Source organism: Alnus glutinosa, chromosome 9 (genome assembly GCF_958979055.1).
Source record: "Alnus glutinosa chromosome 9, dhAlnGlut1.1, whole genome shotgun sequence".
NCBI lineage: Eukaryota > Viridiplantae > Streptophyta > Magnoliopsida > Fagales > Betulaceae > Alnus > Alnus glutinosa.
Window position 1 is genome coordinate 10,112,049 of NC_084894.1, and position 23,046 is coordinate 10,135,094.

A 23,046-nucleotide genomic window follows, 5' to 3' on the forward strand; every position below is an offset into this window, starting at 1 on the left:
AGATCACTCATTTAATATGAAAATGGACAAGACACTCCCATATGGCCATTTCTGTAGCTCTCTGTATAAAAGTCGATTGCAAAGTCTTGTCTGTTGTGATGGCTAAAATACTTACCCTTAATTATTCGGATTTTTATGTTTTTTGAGAAGCAACAAATTTTTAATTGTAAAATCATTTTATTTATATTGAATGAATGGTGATATTAGAATTTATTATTTACTATTTTGTATTGAATATTGAATAGCCAAATATTGAATTAAAAATAAAATAAAAAAATTTAACAATATATGAAAACCACAACTGGTCTACTGGTTGTGGTTGCAGTTATTGAAATGTGAATAACCGAATACCCCGGTTGCGGTTGCGATTATGACCAAATAATCTCAATTGGTTGTACATCCCTAACTATAGTGGCCGCCAAGGTAACCTTGAGGTGGTTGCCAAGGCCGTATGGTGGCCCTGAGGTGGTCACTAGGCTGTCTGGCAGCCTCACGATGGGCCACCAAGGCCTTTTGGTGGCCCTGCGATAACCGCCAAGGCACCACCACCATGGAGCAGCAAATTCTTTATTTTTTATTATGGACAGAAATTTCCTACAAATTAGTTTGTAAGAAATTTTCTATAACCCACATATAAAAAAGACACGTGTCATTTAAACATATGAGAACCACATTTTTTTTATTAATGCTATTAAAAAAGCATGTAAGAAGCTTATACTATTTAAGTAACACTTATTTCTCATATGCCAAGGGATATATGTCAATATTATATGTGGGTTGTAGGAAAATTCTTACAAACCGGTTTGTAGGAAATTTCTGTCCTTTTATTATCAATTTTTTATTTTATAAAAATATTTCTTGATTTTTTGTTTTTTAGAGACATTATTCAAAACTTTACCAAATGAATTTTCTTTTGTGGATTCGACATGCAATACAGTTTGTTAATGCATTTTAGGGGGCTTTTTTGTATTTGGTTTGAAAAAAGTGTTATGGAAAAAATATAAAAAAGCCCATTGAATTAACAACCAATTTTAGAATAGCCTCATGAATTTTCAAGTGCACTAATGTGACCCATCAAACTACCAAAGTGTGCCAAAAATGCCATATTTGTCAAAATATTCCTATAATACCACTATTCTCTTAAAAACTAAACTAAACTATTTATTTTTTTTAAAAAAAATAAATAAATGCAAAATCAATTCATGCGGTTGGCTTAAGTTTTTAATTTTTTTTTAAACTTTTTAATTTTATATGAATAGTTTTTTAAAATATCTTTGTTTTAAAAAAAATAATTTTTTATTTTAGTTTTTAAGAGAATAAGAGCATTATAAGAATATTTCAACAAAAGTGATATTTTTGACATACTTTGATAGTTTGATAAGTTATATTAGTGTATTTAAAAATTCAATGGGCTGTTCTAAAATCGGATGTTAGTTTATGGGGCTTTTTTTTATATTTTTTTTTCCACATGTTATTATGTGATATTAAGGTGATTTTGTTTGTATGTTTTTAAAAATATTTTGTGCTTGAGTTGTTTCTAATTTTTTTTTTAAAAAAAAGAAAAACAATAAACAAAAATACAGAACAAGCGAAGCCATAAATTTGCAACTCACGTCCGAGTATCTTATGGTCCGTTTGGGTATTGAATATTTCGAATATGAATAATATTCTGAATCTGATTGCGAATTTCAAGGCAATGAAAATGTGTTTGGATATTAAATATAATTCAGATTCTTTTTGAATACGTGTTTGGGTGTTGAATTTCTGAGATTGAAAAAAAGTGTTTTATAATGGTAGAAAGTTATTGGATTGTATGAAAAATTGTGTATAATGATTGGTATGGTAAAAAATAATAAAAATATAACAAAAAAAATTAAAAATTAAAAACTAAAAAAATAAAAATTTTATTTTTATTTAAAAAACAAAAAAGAAAAAAAAAAGAAAAAAAAAAAAAGAAGAGAAAATAGTGTTTTGGGGTGGCTGCCGGTGGGAGGGGGTGGCCTGGGAGCACTTTAGTACTATCCCAGATTTAAGAAAACACTTTAGTTTACTTTATCCTTATTTTATATATATATATATATATATCTTCCCCATATAGCATCAATGGTGGTGGTTCGGTTGCCTCATGAAAATCGCGAAAGTAGTTAGATATGTACTAAGGTAAGAGTTCGACTCTCGAAATGAGAATCATGAATTCTGTTAGTATTAGTTGACTTAAGTCTCACTGATGTTCTGATGGAATTGAGTCAAGCTATGTGTTATGAAATGAATGAGCACGAGTTATCACTAGAGTGGTTGGAGTCTTCTACGTTACTTTGTTGGTTGAGTCATTGTCATCATTAGTCGATTGTTATTTTATCTTTAGTTTGAATTGTTTAAGTGTTTAAGTCTATCACCGTGAGTTGATCGCTATATTTTTATCATGTTAGTAGGAGTCTACTGTTAATTAGTTGGGTAAATGCTTACCATCACTTGATTGAGTCGAAGTAGAAATTGTATCAAGCTGTGATTCAATCCTACAAGGCCATGTCGTTTATTTAAAGAGAAGAAGACGTGAATAATAATTATCAAATAATTAATCAAAACCTTGTCTTTGACAAAGAGTCCTACGTTTCTCTAATTTCTTACTGTTAGTTCTTCCAAATTAGCAAAATATGTAAGAATAAGAAGCAGGATTCTGCTCATATTCTTCTCGAAGGTCGAATTACTAGATTCGTTACGCATTCACGTAACACTATACCTCAGTTAGATTTGAAGGAGCGCCTACGGTTCTCACTGCCTAAGTCCCTCATGTGCCGCTCCCAGAGGGCAATGCTACTATGGTCATAGTAAAATATAATATCTACAGTTGGTCTCCCCTATCTACATTTTCTAAAGGGATAAGTTTACAAAAAGGTATCGAATTATACGCCGTTTTGAGATAAGGATACTAAACTAGCAAATGTCTCAAACTGGGGTATCCAAGTTTCCAAATGTCTCACTTAAGGGTACTCCATTGGGATTTACTGTTAAATCTTGCAAAAATTTCCCAAATACCTATGTGTTTATTTTTTTTAAAAAAAATTATTTATTTTTTTTAAAGATTCAAGCATGAGTATTTTTGCAAATTCTGTATAATTCTGACCAACACCTAAATCTTAGCATTTTTTTTTCTAAAAAAAATAGGGGTATTTTGGGTACTATGTTAGATTTAACAGCAAATCCTAACGGAGTACCCTTAAGTGAGACGTTTGAAAACTTAGATACCGCAGTTTGAAACATTTGCTAGTTCAGTATCCTTATCTCAAAACGGCGTATAATTCGATACCCTTTTGTGAAGTTATCCATTTTTTAAATTAGAAAAAAAAAAAAAAAAAAAAAAAAAAAAAAAAAGGTTAAGGTCTATAATATCATATGATTTTTTTTGCAAAATTGTAAATGAACAACATAATATTTAATGTTGGTAGTTATGGGAATTTTTGAATCAGGAATATTGGCTTGGCAAGTTATCTAATGCTCACAATAGTTTACAGTTGATTGGAGCTCTGATGTATTTATGAATTACATGAGAAAAAAAATTAAATTTATCCGCTCCTACAGTCCTATGGTATATCTATTATTTATATTTATGCTGTAAAGTAATACAATAGCATACTTAAAGGTAATTACATGAATATTAATTTACATGAATTGCTTGGTATGGGAGTTACACCCATGCCTTTTTATATATGCAAAATATACATTTCATTACTTCAAAAGAAAATGGTCTTGCGCTCGAGCCCAATGTGTTGCACTCGAGTGTTTTGTCTTGTAGTTTGCAAGATTTTTCTTTTGCTGAATTTTGCCTTTAAGTCTGGAAGATTACTTGTGTTTTTCCCTTAGTTCATGAGAGTGTTGTTCACACAAAAACAATGCAAAACATTATATCACAATGAAACTAAAAGGCTAATATATGCAAGCCAAGGGGTTTGAATATGCAACATTTAATGCTCATTACTTTCCCAAACTTATATATTGATAGTCTCTTAACAATACAAAACAAAACTTAAACAGATAAAATGCAAACTACACAACTTCATTTTTCGTGGGTACATGATTGCATTTAGCATATGTAACAAGCATTTTAAACCCCTACAACTTGCTAATGGACTACTGAAGTCTCGTGAGGGTTTACCAGGAATACTACCCACAAAATGTTTGTGGGTAGCATTTCTAGCAAACCCTAGTTGACTAGTGAAGTCACAAAAACAATGTTTTTTATTCATTAGTAAGCTTAACAAGATAAACTACATCTTCAAAACTTTTTAAGAATTCCAAAGTCTAAACATTTACCAATGGTTGGCTGAAATCACACAAGTTCAAATTGGTGTAAAGTGAACTAATACACAGTTACGAGGCTTCAAATTAATTCTTATGTGCAAGATTCAATACCAAAAAATACACTCGGATCCCCATTAGATGAAACAACTGAGCATGATGGTATAATTCTTTTTTTTTTTCTTCTTTTTATCAGGCTGTGCAATGTTTAGCTCCATTAAACTTTTCTAATTGACCCATGTATCGAGTGTTAGGCCAATGACTCCAAAACCATATGGCTTTAGGTCAATGACTCGCTTAATCTCTATCTATCTATTTCATTCTCTTTTTGAATCACCCTACGCCCATCATTTCACAGACTTTAGCATCAAAGGCAGTAGTGATGCCACTAACTGTGCGCCACTCTAACTTTTGATTGTCTTGCAGGATTTCTGTGTTGAGGACTAAACATGCGTAGTCAATGTATTAACGCTTATATTTATATAATTAAGGGCGGAACCAGCATCTACAACTTGAGGGGGCCAAATTGAACCAAAAAAAAAAAAAAAAAAATTGGGGGGGGGGGGGGGGGGCAAAATAAAAAAAAAAATTAAAAAAATTAGGGGTAAATTTTTAATTTTTTTTTGGGGAAAGCCTTGGGGCTTGGGGAGCCAAATTGAAGAAATTTTTTTTTTGGGGAGGCCAAATTAAAAAAAAAAAAAAGAAAAGAAAATAGAGGTAAATTTTTTTTTTTTTTTTTGGAAAGCCTTGGGGATTGGGGGGCCTGGCCCCCCAAGCTCCTAAGTGGCTCTGCAGAGAAAAGAAAAAATGAAAGAAAAAAAAAAAAGGAAATTGCATCGGGGGAACTCCACAATTCTACTTCGATGCTTAAGTCAGTATTATCTCAAGTGTATATATTTTTAGAATCACAGAGAGCAATCTCCTTCGTACCTGCGTATTTGTAAGGTATTTATAGGTGGAATGGCTAGAGAAATCTATTTTTTTTCATTGGGCCACGTGTTGGGCTTAGAGTATTTGTCGAAAATCCGAATCGCAGGATAGTGGTACATGGGCCACGATGAAAGTGGAGTCGGTCTTTAACCGATTCTGGATCGTGGGACACCTTCTGTGATAATCAGTGGATCGATTAAATAACCGATTCTAGATCGTGGGGTGCATGCTACAATAATTGGGGAGTTAGTGTTTTACGGACTCTAAATGAGTTGGACTCGATAGAATATCATTATGAACCCATTGGGCCTTGCCATTTATGAGCCCAATAGATCTAATTCCTGTGGTTTGCTGCTGGGCTCGGTTGATATGAAGCTCGGTTCGTTCGGCAAGGTCGGGATAATTTCCCAACAGTTACCCCCAATTCCTTTTGTCCGAGATGGCTTCGGTGAAAGGAATTTTTTGTGTGATTCTGCTAAGGTCAATATCTTCCGAGTCAGACTTCGGTTATGCCGGTTTACTGGAGATACTTTGTAAATTTGAAACATGTCTGTCCATTCTTTTGGAGAATATCAAAAAAATTTAAAGTTCAAATTTTTCAAAAATTTGAAATTCAAACGTCATTGGAAGCGAAAACGTCCGAAATGACGTTATTTTGGTCATGATGAGATTCGGGATGCTGTTGTCAGGTCGGTTCGACTTCTGATATGGCGCGTGTGGTTACGCCCAGCCACTTTTGGTCTTGATACCTGACTCATGCGTGAAGATGCGCGTGTGGCTTATCTTTTCAGGCAAGCTGTCAACTTGATAGTGACTGTCCCTTCGACTCAGCGCATTTAATGCGCCTCTTTTCGGTATCCAAAGGAAGGCCTATATAAACCCCCCCTTTTACATTTCACTTTTTCACTTTCACTTTTCACACACTCGAATTTTTTCAAACTCTCAGAGTTTTTCAGCGATTTCATTCATTTTCCGGTAAATTTTCTTGATTCCGCCGAGCCCCTTCAAGTATTTTACCAACTTCTTTTGAGGATGTTTTCAACTTCCTTCGAAAACTTTGACCGACTTCCTTCAAAATCTTTCAATGGCATCCGGTTCCGATTCTGACGGTGGTCATGTCGGTGGTGGTGTTCCAAATATTGTTCCCCACGAGAACAAATATAAAATGTTAGTCCCGGCATCTAGTGGTGAGCATGGGGCAAAGGGGGGGGGTTCTCCCTTTTTGGCCCTGCCCCACACCCCTACGGGTTCCTTAAAGTGGACTCGTAAACCGCACAGAAAATGAAGAATCTGTGCGGTGCAGGGTGATACGGGGTAAGGGGTGCGGGTTGTATGGGGCGGGGCGAGTTTTCTCAGAAACAAGCAAGGACCAAACAAATCAATGATTTTCTCATGAACCAAACAAAACATAGAGAAATTTAAGCAACAGAGAAACACCAAGCTATGGTCCGGCGAGGAACGGAGGACGCAATCGCAATCGACCAGTCTGAATGGCGATGCCACGCTCGTCACTCTCCATGGTTGCCATTTCGCAAACCCTAGAAGAACTGAAGAACCAGAAGAAGAAGAAGAAGAAGAAGAAGTGGAGGAGCGAGTGAGAAAGACTAAGAGCCAATGTCTGTAGAGAGATGGAAGAAGAAGATGAGGAAAATGAAAGAAGATTCTAAAGAGAGATCGAGAGCCAGCCTAAATGCACCGTATGCATGACCCGTGGGAGTTGTTCTCAATTTGTTCTTTACTTATTTAATTCCACCATTTCCTAAACGCACCGTATCAATATGCAGCCTAATTTAATGATTTATCAAATGACCAAATGCACCATTTGGAGTGGGTGAGTTGTTAACAGTTGTAGCTTGCCTGTAAAACACTTTGAAATGTATCTCATGCTCTTTTCTTTCTTTTTTTTTCTTGAAAAATGTATCTCAGCCTTTAGGTTACCCACATGGGTTAATCTTTTTCTTTTCCTTTCAAAGTTTCAGGTTTCAGTGTGTTTCATCGTTTCAAACTTTCAGGTTTCATGTCTTCTTTTCCTTTCATCTTCTTTTGATCTCTTCGTAAATCTCAGTCGTTGTCCATGCCTGTCCTCCTCAGAGCCAAAGAATCCAAAGCTAGTATTACAAATGAAGATGAAGAAAGGGTGACTCATGAGGGACAGCCGGAGTCGCCGAAGTCGCCGAACAGAGAGGTTAGGGTTTTTTATTTTTAGGTGTTTTAGGTTTATGCGGTGTGGTGCGGTGCGGGGATCCGGTGTTGAAAAAATGCTAAACCCGTACCCCACCCCTCCCCGCACGGTTTGGCAAAAATCCAAACCGCGCCCGCAAATATCAACGTAAAAACCGGTAGGGGCAGTGAGGGGTGGTGCGGTTTTTGCTTAGTCCTACCGGCATCTGATGATGATCATCTTCGCCGAAGCTACAACATTCCAGCCTCGATAAATCTTCATTTTTAAGAGCCTGACAAACTCTCTATCGCAGGCGGCGAGGTGGTTGTTCTCGAACGGATGTTGATGGCTGGCTTCCAGTTCCCATTCCTGGCTTGGGAACTTATGGTGCATTTAGGAGTTGCTCCCTCTCAAATCAAGCCGAATGGATGGAAGTACCTATTCACCTCCTTCGTCATATGGAGGCTCGAGCTCCAGAAGAGGATGTCTATTGCTGAGTTCCTCACAATGTATCGTGTTTCTTTGAAGCATGACAGCACTGTGGAATTCACCGTCCGAAAGAAACTGGCTTTTATTCAACTTGCTGGGACCTACTTGAATAAAGAGAGTGGAAGCAACAAGTCTTCAGAGTCTCCGGCCAGTGGAAAAGGGCCGAATCATCATTCTTCCCCGAAGACCAAAGGGTGCCTCGAGAATGGGCCCATATAAGGGCTGAATTAGCCAAGGCCCCTAAACTTACCGACGAACAAGTTGATAACATCGACGCCATGATTGCCTTCTCCAAGGTTGAGGAGAATCAAGACAAGTTGGATTTCGACTGGCATGTGACCAATGAGAACATGCAGAATGTTCTTAGATATAACATCCCAATTTCGAATGTCCCTTACTTGAAAGTGAGGAAGAACAAGTCTTAGAAGCTGAAGGAAGGCTCTTAGACTACTACCCGAAAGGGTAAAGAAAATGTCCAGGAGGGATAAAAAAAGTCTAAAGAGCCGAATGAGGCTCTTAAGACAGTAAAGAAGCTTTTGGCTGATGCCTAGCGAATTGGGGTTGAGCAGGAGTTGAAGATGAAGAAGGCTATCGAGGAGGAGGCAGCCAAGTTGAAGGTTATCGAGAAAGAGGCAGCCAAGTTGAAGGTTGCCGAGAAGGAGGCTGCAAAGGCTAAAGCCGCCCAGAAGAAGGCTACCGAGGAGGAGGCAGCCAAGGCAAAGGCCGCCAAGTCGAAGCCCATCGAGGAGGAGGCCGCCCAGGCGAAGGCTGCCTAAAAAATCCAAAGTAGTCCATGCCAAGAAAAAAACAAAGGATGGAGGCCGCTCGGTCATATCTTAGATCCATCGTCTCGGGTTCGGCAGTCCGAGATGCTCTAATTCGTGTCGAGCCCCTCTCGGTCGTTATTCCTGAGGTCCAACAAACTTAGAATGCTGCTGAGGAGATTGTGTCTTAGGCCCACGAAATCGACGGAGTTTTGAAGCTCTGTGATGAAGATGAGGCCGAGGTAAATGCTCTGGACAAGGATGGGGAAACCCTGCCAATAGTCGAGGGTGAGGCTACGTTGCTTCAATCCTAGTGATTGAATTAGATCGGCCAGAGTCGCCAACTATTCGTGTTGAAGCCAAGGTTGAGACTCAGGAGGAGCCTGTGTCTGATGTGGCAGCCTGTGTTGGTGGAGCCGCGAGGTCCATAGATGCCCTAGTTAGATCAAGTGGTGAAGCTGCCGAGCCGAACAGTAGGACTTTTGTTAGCCTTGGAGCTGATACAACCGGGCCAAGCAGCAGACCCTTTGTCAGTCTTAGAGCTGATATGGTCGGGCCAAGTAGTAGGTCTCTTCTCAATTCCATCGGCTTCTTCAGGCTAGCTCGGCAGTATGAGGAGGCCTCGGAGGAAGAGCATTTGACCAGGCCTATCATGAGTGCCGTTCGGGCCCTCATTCCTGTCGACTATCTTGGAGAAAGTACAATCGGGCGTATTCCGCCCAAGAAGATGATCAAAGCTTTAGTTTAGCTGCAAACCATAGTGAGTTTTTCATGACCCTTTTTTGTTTGTTTTCGTTTTCATAAAATTTATAAGTCTTTGCTTTGTTCGGCAACAACTGGTGTACACCTTTGCTCTATTTGACCAGCATAGGGGAATTTTTCAGGATCAAGCTCCGGTTTTAGCTGGGCTTAGGCAGCGGGTTTCTGAGCTTGAGTTTAAGCTCGGTCGGCGACAGTCCCTGGAGTCCGAAGTGGCCATGTTGAGCAAGCTCCTTGCCGAGCGGGAGCTGGAGTTGGCTAAATATGATGAGTCGATCGTCCACACCGAGTTGAGGCGAGATACGGCTGAGGAGACCAACCGGGGACTTTCTGCCGAGCTAAATGCGAGAGCTCGAGAATTGTCGGAGTTTAAAACTCTCCTTAACAACGTCGAGGCAAAGTATTTGTCCACCTTGTTCAGCAATACTTTGTTGCAGGTTGAGTTAAGCACAGCCATAGAGCATAAGAGGGCCACCGAAGAAGCTTAGAAGGTTGAAGAGGAGACTCAACAAGTAGCAGAAGAGAAGCTGAAAGAGGCCGAGTCTGGCGGGCAGGCCGCTTAGGCAGATTTGCTGAAGCCTAAGTCCAAGTGTCGGGAGCATCGGAAGAAATCCAAGCACTATAAGTCGAGGGTTACACATTACAAGTCGAAGGTCGATCGGTATCATAGCCAGATTCTAGCCTTTACCAAAGTCTGAGACCAAACCTGGGTTAACGGTTTTATCTGGGGTTTTGGTTCTCTTAAGAACTTTGTACTTAACCTTTTGATGCCTTCTCCGAATTACGCCGACCGGAAGTTTACGGACTTTATGGACATCCCCGAAGAAGCTATTGAAGAGCTCAGGGGGATAGGCCCAGACTTAATTCCAAATGTTCCAGATTGGGTCGAAGATGCTGAGCCAGCGGGTTTGGATGCTCCGACCAAGACTGCTGATGTTGAGGCTTCTGTGGCTAACCAAGACTTAGATGACCTGAGTACCAAGGCACCTTAGGTTTTTTTTTTTTTTTTTAGCTTCGGCAATTTTTTGATATTTCATGTAAATTTTCCATCTTTAATGAAACTTTGGAGTTTTTATCTTCCTTGCCATGTGGTTTAGTTTTTGGCATTTTTTTTTTTATCGAGTATTTGAGAGTATCGAGTACCCCCCACCTTTTATACTTCGCTAAATCTGACTAAGTGTAAAAGTTTAACTAATGTATTTGAAAGTCAATTTTTACCGAAGATCAATTGCATTGTTTGAAATAGTAGAAACTTTCAAAAATTTCACTAAGTAGGATTCAGTCTCGGATTTTGCTTGAATCAGGCCGAGACTTGAGTCATCTCGCTTTTTACCGAGGTGTGACTTCGAGTTTCGTTAGTACTTGATTTATCATGCCGATTGGCTCGAGGCATGAAGGATTTTTTCGACTCGAATAATTTCGGTTTCTACCGAGATATGATTTCGAGTCTCATATGTACTTGTCCATCATGCTGATTTGCTCGAAGCATGAGGGGATTATCTGACTCGAATCAGGTCGGATTTTATCGAGTCATGATTTCGAGGGTTTGTACTCGGTCCACCATGCCAATTTGCTCGAGGCATGAGGGACTTATCTGACTCGAATTAGATCGGATTTTACTGAGTCATGATTTCGAGGGTTTGTACTTGGTCCGTCATGCAGATTTGCTCGAGGCATGAGGGACTTATCTGACTCGAATCAAGTTAGATTTTTGGCTGCCAGTGTTACTCTTCGAAGCACCCAATCGCCGAGATTGAATGATCGAGGCCTGACTGTTCTATTATAGTACATGGTTGTCTTTTCCTTATATGCAGATGTTCTGATCCTCGCCTCTTCTCACCTTTCATTTAATAGGTCTAGGTGGAGATTAAGCCCTTCACTGTTAAGACCAGGATTGTAATGGTGGATGCGAAAGCTTGGGGAACCTACTTCAACTGGGATTACTGCTTCGGTTCTGAATGCTAGGGAGTAAGGAGTTTCTCCTGTTGCCTAGCGGGTGGTGGTTCGGTAAGACCACAAAACTTCTGGTAAGTATTCTACCCATCCTCCTTTTCACTTTTGAAGCTTTTTCTTCAGTATCTTCACCAATGTCTTGTTTGTAGCTTCAACCTGTCCGTTGGATTAAGGATGGGTAGACTACTTCAACTAGGGTTACTGCTTCAGTTCCAAATGCTAGGGAGTAGGGAGTTTCCCTGTTGCCGAGTAGGTGGTGGTTCGGTAAGACCACAAAACTTTCGGTAAGTATTCTACCCATCCTCCTTTTTGCTTCGGAAGCTTTTTCTTCAGCATCTTCACCAATGCCTTGTTTGTAGCTTCAATCTGACCGTTGGATTAAGGATGATATACTAATGAAAAGAAGTGGCAGATTTTTAGCTTGGAACACCACTCTTGGAATGGTCTGCAGTCAAACTACGTTCCATTGTCGGTGATTAAGGCGTAAGGTATCTCAAACCAACATACGACTGCCTTCGAGAGAAAAGTTTTTAACGCCCTGGCTGTGATAGTTGCCAAGGGCTCGGCTTCTGCCCATTTGGTGAAGTAGTCTACTACAACTACTAGAAATTTGCAATTTCCTTTTCCCAGGGGCATTTGCCCTACGATGTCGACCCCCATTGTGCAAATGGCCATGGTGATGAAACTGAGTTGAGTTCTGCTGGAGGGTTTCCTTGAACCCTTGTGAATCTTTGGCACTTGTCGCACTTCCTGACCATTTCCATTGAGTCTCAGTTCATTGTGGGCCAGTAATAGCTGGCTCGTACAGCTTTGTGAGCTAACATCCGACCTCCAGAATGGCTACCACACACTCCTTCGTGAATCTCTTTCAGCACATAATTTGCCTTTGCTGTTGAGAGGCACTTCAGAAGTGGCAACGTGTATCCTCGGTGGTATAGAATTTCACCGATGAGGATATATCGAGCTGACTGCATCCTGATTTTTCGAGCTTCTTTCTTGTCTTCTGGGAGTCTTCTTGCCTTCAGGTATTTGACCACAACACTAGCCCATTTGGGGACGGTGTAGGAATTTTCAATTTGCATTGCTGCCTCAGGGTCGGCTATAGAAGGTTGGTCCTGAACTGCCACTCGCTACTTTGAGGCTACGATCTTTTCATCTGTAGTTGACCCTATCCGGGCTAGTGCATCAGCTCATTCGTTCTCGGCTCTTGAGATTTGGGTGATCACCACTCGCTCTAAACGATCCCAAAAACTTCAAACTTTGGCCAGATATTTTTATCATTTTTTCTCCCTTGGCTTTAGACTTGCCCTGGACGTGTCCGCCAACAACTTGTGAGTCACTCCAGATCTCTAGGTTTTTTGCTCCGAGGTGTTTTGCCAAGCTGAGGCCTGCTATTACCATTTCATACTCTGCCTTATTATTTGTAGTTGGGAAGTTCAGCTTTAATGCCACTGAAATTTCCTTTTTGTCAGGGGTTATCAGCGTAACTCCTGCACCGCTTCGGGATTTCGTGGATGATCCATCAACATAGGCTGTACATGTATTCCCTTTGGGAAGTTCTTCGCTCTCGGGAAGATTGCTGAACTCTGCAATGAAGTCTGCCAGGATCTGAGCCTTGATTGTGGTTCTCAGATGGAATTCTAGATCAAATTCTCCGAGTTCCACCGCCTAATTCACTAACCTGCCCGAGAGGTCGGGTTTCTGTAATACTTTCTTTAGAGGGTACTTGGTGAGTACCCGCACAGCATGCGCCTAAAAGTACGGTTTCAACTTCCAAGCCGAGGTGATGAGGGCAAAGGCCAATTTTTCAATCCGAGGGTACCTTTCTTCAGCTCCATGCAATGCTCTGTTGGTGAAGTACATCGGTTTTTGTACTCCAGATTCTTCTCAGACTAGTGCCGAGTTAACAGCCGAGGGTGACACGGCTAGGTATAAATAGAGGATTTCTCCTTCCTCCGGTGAGTGTGGTGGGTTGGCCAAGTACTCTTTAAGCTGGTTGAAAGCCTCTTCACATTCGTCACTCCAAACGAACGTTTTTCGAAGGATCTTGAGGAAAGGCAAACACTTGTCTGTTGATCGTGAGATGAAACGGTTCAAAGCCGTGATCCTCCCGATCAATTGCTGCAATTGCTTTGTTGTACGAGGAGCCTGCATTTCCAGCACAACTCAGACCTTTTCAGGGTTTGCCTCGATTCCTTTGTGCGAGACCATGAACCCCAAGAATTTACCTCATGATATGCCAAAGGCGCATTTTGCAGGGTTTAACTTCATTTGGTAGTTCCTCAGCGTGCTTAAGGTTTCTTCAAGGTTGGCCAAATGACCGACCGCTTTTTTGCTTTTCACCAACATGTCGTCCACATACACCTCCACATCTCTTCCGATTTGATCTTTGAACATTTTGTTGACTAGCCTTTGATAGGTTGCACCAGTGTTTTTTAACCCGAAATGCATAATCTTTTAGCAATATAATCCTCAGTCAGTGATGAAGGACGTTCTTTCTTCGTCGATTTTTGGATCTGGTTGTAGCCTGAGAAGAAATCCATGAAGCTGAGGAGCTCATGTCCCGAGGTGGAGTCTATTAGTGTATCCATTCGGGGGAAAGGAAAGCTGTCCTTACGGTATGCCTTGTTAAGTAGGTGAAATCTACACACATTCTCCATTTTTCACTCGGGGTAGTCAACCTCTCTGATGAAACCGGCTTGTAGTAGCTTATCCACTTCCTCGTGTATGGCTTGGTTTCTTTCTGGAGCAAAATTTCTCCTCTTTTGCTTGACGGGTCGGTGATTTGGGTCAGCATTCAACTTGTGCGAAATCGATCCCTGTCATGTCTTCATGGCTCCAAGCGAATACATCTGGATTACTTCGGAGGAAAGCCACTAAGAATTCTTTGATTTTCGGAGGTAATAGAGACCCGACCCTGACTTTTTTCTCTATACCTTCGACCTTAAATTCCTCCATTTCCTCGGTTGGCTCCTCCGACTGTAGTTGCTACTGCTCAGTTTTCTTCCCACGACTAACTTGTGTGGGGGTTTCCTTCATTGTGACATTGTAGCATTGACGCGCTACACCCTCTTCTCCCCTTATTTCTCTGACTCCTTTCTCAGTTAGGAACTTGATCTTCAGATGTGGGGTGGAAGTGACTGCCTTTAGGTCATTGAGGGCAGTCCTTCCAAGAATCGTATTGTAGGCGGAAGGTCTATCAACCAGCAGGAACTTGACCATGATGATCTTTGTAGGCGGAAGGAACTTGCTCCCCTACGAATCCGAGCAAGGGGCAAGCGGCTGGAGTCACCTTCTCCGAGCTGATCTCTATGTTCTTGAATGCCGACCAATATAAAATATCGGTCGAACTACCATTATCCACAAAGATTTGGTGGATCCTGTGGTTGGCCACTTGCAGTGTGACTACCAATGCATCGGTACAAGGGAGCAATACTCCCACATAGTCTTCATTTGAAAAACCCCACCACCAAGGACTCCTTCCGGTGAGATTTGCGAGGTCTTTCTATTGCCATGACCTCCCACTGTCTCTACTGCCGAGCGTAAGTCTTCCTGTCTGCGCTTGTCTCTCCTCCTCCGTTGAAACCTCCGAATATGGTTCGGATGCCAGCAATGACCGGCTCGTTTCAGGGATCATGGTGCTGGGCACCTCTGTTCCCGCTTCTTTCTTTCTAAACCTCATTTCGTCAAGGTTATTCTCTTCTTCTATCTCGCCGATCTTCTTGGCGCCTTGGAAGAGAATTGTTGCGGCGCCTAGGCTCTTGAGCTTGGTATTGCCGTGGTGTCTTGGCTTGATATTGTTGAGGCCCTTGATCTTGCCTCAGTTGGCCCTGATTGTCCGCTATAGTTAGTATTTTAATTGGCTACATTCTGTTGACAAAATAACTATTATGTAATGTTGCTGCTTTCACAGGGATGCCGTATATTTTAGAGTCTTTAGATATTCAGAGTTTATTTATCTGATGTGGAAGTAGCTGTTTTATGACAAATTGCAAGTGTCACAAGCTTCATGAAGGCTATTTCAGTGTTTAAGGAAGATTCTGTGTAGATTTCAACTCAGAGAAGTCGGATCCCAAGAAACCGTCCAGACGATGTGGTGTTCCCGTCCGGACGCTCATCAGTTAGCAACATCCATCTGGACGATGAGAACTTTCCGTTCGGTCGCCCCGCAGTGTCCTACATATAAACATTGACGACATCCGGACGTCAGAGCCACACCGTCCGGAAGCTTGGTCAATCAGTATTCTACAAGAAGTCTGTTCTCAGAAATTGACATTGATTGGGAAGTTTCAGTATTCCGTCCGGACGACTCGACATCACGTCCAGACGATGTTCATTATCTGCAAGCCATCCGGACGACTTAGCAACACGTCTGGATGATATACAGTAGTTTAGATAACTCCAGAATTCCGTTTGAACGCGGAAAGGATTTCAGTGAAGATCGTCTGGACGCTCGGTTAAGCCGTCCGGATGCACACCTGATAAGGATAAGATATGCGCTGTTTCTGAAGGATATCGCAGAAACCCGTCCGGATGGGGCAAACTTCCGTTCGGACGGTCGACAGACAGAGTCCGATTTTCAGCAGTTTTCAAGGTCTCTTGAAGCCTATAAATAGGGGGCTATAGGTCTGTGTTTTGTACAGAATTCGGTGGTGAATTCCATATTGCTTTGAGAGGGTGTTTAGAGAGAATCGAAAATCCGCTAGCTCTTAAGCCGTTGCCGGTGTGTGCTCGTTGTTTGTGTGAAGTCTGTCTTAGGGGTCGGCCCTAGGGTAAATAAATCCATCAAAAACCCTTTCAGGTGGAAGATCTGGTTGGGAAGCGTTCGTGTTGGGCTACACGTCAGAGTTAAAGGTATGACTACTGCATAGGGTTATGTGAGTACGAGTGTCTTGTAACTAGCTTTGTTTTTGGATAGTGGATTTCCTGGGTTTGGCTGCCCCGGAGTGGTTTTTTTTCTCTTCATAGATTTTCCACTTCGAAACAAATATCTTGTCTCATTTCAATTCCGCATCTAAGATATTTTTTTGCACACAAACACACACTTGGTTTGTTTAAGAAGTCAATAAATTATTTTCAGCTATGAATCAGAAGATTTTTCCATTCTTGATGAACTTTTTAATCAAGATTCTGAGGTTTTTGCACTCCTCGGTAAGGTGGCCTTGGGTGTTGTGAAACGCGCTGAACTTGTGTCTGTTTTCCTCTCTTACGTGTGTGGAATAGAGTGGACGAGGTTCCTCATATTCCGAATCTCTCTTGATCTCCATTAATACTTCATTAATAGGAGAATTCAAAGGAGTCCATTCTCCAAATTGGTAGTACTTTGGAGATCCTGTTGTAGCCTTTGTCTTGGTCCGCCTTTCTTCCTGTTGGACCCTTTTGTTTTTCCCCCTTTTGTTTTTCCTGGAATTCTTTGATTTCGAGACCTTATTTTTTCGAGACTCCCTAAGAGCCGCAAGCATTTCTTTCTGGTTCACATACTTCTCAATTACATCCGTGAGTTTAGCAAGGTTCTCGAGTGGATTAAGAGTAATCTCATTAATTAAGGGTCCTTCCACTCTCAGCCTTGGAAAAGAGTTGCGTAAACCATCTCCTCGGTTGGATTATCGACTGTGAGTTTGGCTTGATTAAACTGGACTACATAATCCTTCACCTTATGACATACGACCATTAATTGACTGGAAGGCTTCTTCCATTTGCATTTGACTAGGAACTGGGTTAGGAATTTCCGTCCGAAGTCCTCAAAACTATTGATGGAACTTGAGGGAGTTTCCAGAACCACTCTCGGGCAGAGCCGGATAAAGTAAGTGGAAAGGCTCGACATGCCAGCTCCTATGGTGTCCCTTGAAGATCCATATGCGTCTTGTAGTTATCAAGATGCTCGGTTGGATCTTCAATCTCGATATAAGTCTGAATGCTAGGGATTTTGAATTTTTTCAGGGAGTTGAATCGCCATGATACGCTCGGTGAATGGGAATGATCTATTCAAAAGGCTATCCACTTGGGAAATTTTCCCCTTGCCCTTCTGCTGAATCTCCTGTTGTAGTTGGTTGTATTTTTCATCGTACTTCTCTCAAGAGCATGGCGATAGTTTCGTTGAGTCTTCTTTCTCCGAGATTAGGATTCACTACATCTTGACCAAGGGGAGGATTTTTGATACCTCCAGCTCGCCGATATCGATTTTCAAGCTGACTTCTCTCGATGACTCTTATACTTTCCTTATCTTCTTCTTCGTTCGTATTGCTTTCTCCTTCTCCATGTCCTTCGGATGCCTCAAGGATTTGTTCATTTGTTAGTCGCTTTTGTAATCGGAGGTTCTATTGAGTTAGAACCTCCATGTCCCTGGACATTTGGGCTATCTGAGCTTCCGTCTCAGCTGCATTCTGGTGGGATTGGTCCTCCCGCCTTGTGTCGGGGATTGTTTGTTCCTGAGGCTGTGGCTCTTGTTTGCACCATCTCGGGTTTTTATTTTTCTATTTGTAGTAAACGAAGCACAATTGCTAGTCGTTTTCCACAAACAGCGCTAATATGTTAGAACAGGTTCCTGTTTGATGGCTTGTCGATCAACAAGAGCCTTTAACCTGTAAAAAAGGAAATTGCGTCAGGGGAACCCGACAATTCAACTTCGATGCTTAAGTCAGTATTATCTCAAGTGTATATATTTTTGGAATCACAGAGAACAATCTCCTTCATACCTGCGTATTTGTGAGGTATTTATAGGTGGAGTGGCGAGAGTAATCCCTTTTTTTCATTCAGTCACGTGTCGGGCTTGGAGCGTTTGTCGACAATCCGGATCAGGGGATTGTGGTACATGGGCGTGATGATTGTGGAGTGGGTCAGTTAAATAATCGATTCTAGATCGTGGGGTGCATGCTACAATAATCAGGGAGTCGGTGTTTTACCGATTCTAAATGAGGTAGACTCGGTAGAATATCATTATGAACCCATTAGACTTTGCCATTGACAAGCCTAATGGATCTGATTCCTATGGTTTACTGCTGGGCTCGATTGATATGAAGCTCGGCTCATTCAGTAGGGTCAGGATAATTTTCTAACAATATATAATCCATATTTTTAGATTATATATATATAAAATCAAACAAATTTCTACTTTTAATAAAGCGAGTTTCTGCTTTCACATATAAAGTTGGAGTTAATTTCCCCATTAAGGAACTCGATGACACGTGAAAATGGAAACATCTAGAACAAACAAAAGTCCCCCGAACCATCACGGAAAGCATCCATCGGCCCACGCTTCCCAAACAAGAAGGAATTCTAGACCCTTCCCTTGAAGAACGTCTTTATTCCACGACCCAATCCCAACCGTCCATTCGAGTCATTGACCCAAACGCTGACTCTCAAACAACTCACCCCCCACTAATTAAATACCCCACTGCCCTTCGTTTCTTCTCAAATTTATTTTTGAGTCTCTCTGTGTCTCTCTCAAGAGCCTTCCTTCCTTCCGTGCACAAAAAGTTTGGAATCTAGGGTTTGATCGGGAACTCCGTTTCGATCGGAGGGAGTTTGATTGGGCGAGAAGATGTTCGGGAGGGCGCCGAAGAAGAGTGATAACACGAGGTACTATGAGGTACTGGGAGTGTCGAAGAACGCTTCCCAGGACGATCTCAAGAAGGCCTACAAGAAAGCCGCCATAAAGAACCATCCTGACAAGGGTGGCGATCCCGAGAAGGTACCGTTTTTTTCTCGCCCTACTTGTCTATCATTATAATTCTGGTCTTCTTATTTATATCTGGAAATTAATTATTTAAATTAGATAATTGGGGCATGAGATTTTCCTGAGGATTGTTCTTTGGAATTCGATTATGCCTGGTATTTTCTGAGATCTTGGGTACTTAGTAACGTTAGGGAATTTTTTATTTATTTATTTGATGCTGTTCTTGAAATTTAAATCTCAGAAAGATTGTGGTTTTGGAAGATGAGAATCAGGTGATGATCCTCTGTTTAAATGAATTTAGAGACTTGTTGCTTTAGACGTATTGAGTGGTGGATTGTTCCACTGAGTTTTCAGCTATGTACTTGATTGATATACTCGAGAACTTCGTCTTTATTTCCTTTTTAATCAGATAAATTGCATAATTATTGTTGTCATTATGGTGTCTGTGCAAAATTGTCAATTGGGTTGATTTGTTTCTATGTGAGCAGTGTTTGCCAGAGAACGGTGTTTATGCGTTTTATTAGTTTATTCAACAAATGAATGATAGAAGCTTTGAGGACTATGAGAAAACTTTAGCTACCATGATTTATTTTTATTTTTCTATTACTAGCTAGATTCGTTCTCTTGTATACTTCTTGGGGCGCTTTACGAATTTAATAGAATTTCGATTAATTATTAAAATGAAAAAAAATTAGTTTATGCAACTGAGCTATCAGTTTGGGCTTTTCCATTCAATTATTGCAAGTGGGTCCTGTAAATCTGTGTCTTCGTCTTTGATGGTACAAGTTAATGTTGGTTATTGTTCTTGTTTGGATCAAAATAGAAGCCTGATACATGGGATTTTGCTGCAGTTCAAAGAGCTGGCCCAGGCTTATGAGGTACTAAGTGACCCTGAGAAGCGTGAGATCTATGACCAATATGGTGAAGATGCACTCAAAGAGGGAATGGGTGGTGGTGGCGGTGGTCATGACCCATTCGACATCTTCTCATCTTTCTTTGGTGGTAGTCCATTTGGAGGTACGAATTATGACTATTAATGATGAATATATTTGGGGGGCTCTTGTCTGTAGCGCGACTCAAACTACTGGTTTGAATTGTTGGAAAGTCATGGCGACTGAATAATGTCTTTTGCACTGGCAGGTGGTAGCAGCAGGGGAAGAAGGCAGAGACGGGGAGAAGATGTAGTCCATCCTCTGAAGGTTTCTTTGGAGGAGCTTTACCTTGGGATATCTAAGAAGCTCTCACTTTCACGAAATGTGTTATGTTCGAAGTGCAATGGGTGAGTGTTTCAGTATTTCATCATGGTGTTCGCATACTTGTTCCACGCATAATGCTCTATACTTGTATGGGTGGTTAATATTTGATTAATGACAGCAAGGGGTCGAAATCTGGAGCTTCAATGAAGTGTGCTGGTTGTCAAGGAACTGGTATGAAGGTTACAATTAGGCACCTTGGCCCCTCTATGATTCAGCAGATGCAGCATGCTTGCAATGAGTGTAAGGGTACTGGAGAGACTATCAATGACAGAGACCGCTGCCCGCAATGCAAAGGAGAGAAGGTTGTCCAGGAAAAGAAGGTGTTGGAAGTCATTGTGGAGAAGGGCATGCAGAACGGACAGAAGATTACATTCCCTGGTGAAGCAGATGAGGCGGTATGTCTAAAATTTAGCTTATAGCCATTGGTTGAGGTGACCTGCTTTGGATACTATATAGATTGTGATTGGTTTGTTGTTTTCTTGTGTTTGCAGCCTGACACAGTCACTGGGGACATAGTCTTCGTCCTTCAGCAGAAGGAACATCCAAAGTTCAAGAGAAAGGGCGATGACCTTTTTGTGGAGCACACATTATCCCTGACTGAGGCTCTTTGCGGCTTCCAATTTGCATTGACCCACTTGGATGGGAGACAGCTCCTTATAAAATCGAACCCTGGGGAAGTTGTCAAACCTGGTAAGTAATAGGCATAAACTTTGTGGCTCTGTTGATTATTGTTTGGGTCATTAACGTTGACAATTCTCCATTGCTGCAAAACGCGCAGACTCGTTCAAGGGAATCAATGAAGAAGGGATGCCAATGTACCAGAGGTCATTTATGAAGGGGAAATTGTACATTCATTTCACTGTCGACTTCCCTGATTCCCTGACTGCAGAGCAGGTTGCGGCATTGGAGGGTGTTCTGCCACCAAGGCCGTCAACCCAGCTGACAGACATGGAGGTGGATGAGTGTGAGGAGACTACACTGCATGATGTCAACATTGAGGAGGAGATGAGGAGGAAGCAGGCTCAGGAGGTATATGACGAAGATGAAGACATGCCTGGTGGTGCCCAGAGGGTGCAATGTGCCCAGCAGTGATGATCCATTATTTGGCCGGGGGAAGTAGTTATCAATGTGCAAAACCAGAGCTGGAAAATTTATTGTAGGTGGATATTGGGAAGTGGTTTATTATAGCTTTTTGGCGTGATCAGTGATCAGTCAAAAAACAGTTTTATGAGTAGTCTTGTAATCTCCTTCGCTTCATAATATTACTGTTTCTTTTTGAACTCTTGTCACCGCATTCTTCTAATTTTCATTCATTTCTTCGCACCCTCCATCTGGGTAACTGTTTTGAACTTGATGTTGTTAGATAATTTCAGGTCCTTGGGTGGCTGCGTTTTTAGTTAATGGTGTAGGGAATAATTCCAATTTGTAACGTCCTATCCGCCAGTCTTATGTCTTGGGTAAAGTAAGACCCAAGTCATATTTCCCACCGGGAGTAAAGGACTACCAGTTTCCTAATGCTTTTTAGGATTGTTTATTTTATTTTTTATTGTATTTTTAGCAGAAGTACATAAGCATTTAACTAACAATCAAACACATAAAACACTCCCAAAATATTTGGAACTTTCATATTTATATCATATAATAATTAAAAAACAAAATTTCCCTTTTAAAAAGCATAAGCAAATGACCCATTTGCCTCTTCCTTAGAAGAAGTATAGGCTGAAACAGTCGCATTTCTTCTGTGGGATAGAAATTTTTTACAAATTGGGTTGTATAAAATTTTGGAAAAATTCATATTTAGTCTTTAGATTTTTATCTTATTTGAATTTACTCCTCGTGTTTTTAATTTCAAGAATATAGTCCTTAGGTTTTTCATAAATTTTAAATAGGTCTCTTTGTCACTTTTTTCTTAAAGATTAATAGTTTGTCATATTTCATGTGTGTCTCAATTGATACATTAACGTTCATATCAGCACCCAATATCAATGCCACATCATTAAGCGTCAAGCCATACATAGAAAAAGAAAAAAAAAGAAAAGAAAAGAAAAAGGAAGACCCAACTCTAGAAACAAAAATTATCTTTTTCGTCATCTTAATCTTCTAGATTCGTAACATTAGATGAAAAATCATTAAATTTGATGCTGACATGGATATTGACATTATATTGGGTGCTAACATGAACCCTAGAGTGTCAAATGAAACATATGTGACCAATAAAAAATCGTCAATTTTGACATTAAATTAATAGAGGGATCAATTTAAAACTTAGGCAAAACCTAATGACCTTATTTTTTAAAATGAAAACTTAAAGACTAAATCCAAATCAAATGAAAACTTATGGATTAAGTATGATTTTTCTCTAAATTTTTTTACAAATCAGCTTCTAATAGTAATATATGTCCTTTATTGTGTCTCCCCGTCCATTCTTTGAGGCCTTTCTTTACACTCGTGATCATTTAAGGGTGCAAAATGTATTTGGGAGCTTTTAGAGGCTTTTCTCTACACTTGTGGTCATATAAGGGTGCAAAATGAGATGAATGACGATGGATTCATCTGCCATCCAAAAATGTCTTGAAATTTCTCATTATCCGAATGAATCAGGGTATCAAACATATATCTTGACAAAGAAGGCAGGCCATCCATATTGTAGTTGTATTTAAATTCAATTTTCTTGTATAATTTATTTCCCTGGGGCTGGGAGACAAGGTTATACTGCAAAGAAAAGAAACACTCACTCACCCAGTAGGAGCAACATCAGTACAT

The 23,046-nt window shown here is 40.7% G+C and overlaps 1 protein-coding gene across 1 annotated transcript; it reads left to right on the forward strand.

Annotated features, from left to right (window-relative positions):
• The first annotated feature begins 18,757 nt into the window (after positions 1 to 18,757).
• Positions 18,758 to 21,567, forward strand: LOC133877575 (dnaJ protein homolog). Its single transcript, XM_062315935.1, has 6 exons — positions 18,758 to 19,042; positions 19,879 to 20,044; positions 20,168 to 20,306; positions 20,402 to 20,678; positions 20,775 to 20,973; positions 21,062 to 21,567. The coding sequence occupies exons 1-6, from the start codon at positions 18,893 to 18,895 to the stop codon at positions 21,373 to 21,375; spliced, it is 1,245 nt and encodes a 414-aa protein (XP_062171919.1). The 5' UTR covers positions 18,758 to 18,892; the 3' UTR covers positions 21,376 to 21,567.
• The last annotated feature ends 1,479 nt before the right edge of the window (positions 21,568 to 23,046 follow it).

Excerpts from the sequence above, each read along its gene's own strand:
- LOC133877575 (XM_062315935.1), top strand. The coding sequence starts at position 18,893 with ATGTTCGGGAGGGCGCCGAAGAAGAGTGATAACACGAGGTACTATGAG. Across the intron at positions 19,043-19,878 it reads AGGGTGGCGATCCCGAGAAG|TTCAAAGAGCTGGCCCAGGC; the intron begins GTACCGTTTTTT and ends ATTTTGCTGCAG. Across the intron at positions 20,974-21,061 it reads TGGGGAAGTTGTCAAACCTG|ACTCGTTCAAGGGAATCAAT; the intron begins GTAAGTAATAGG and ends CAAAACGCGCAG.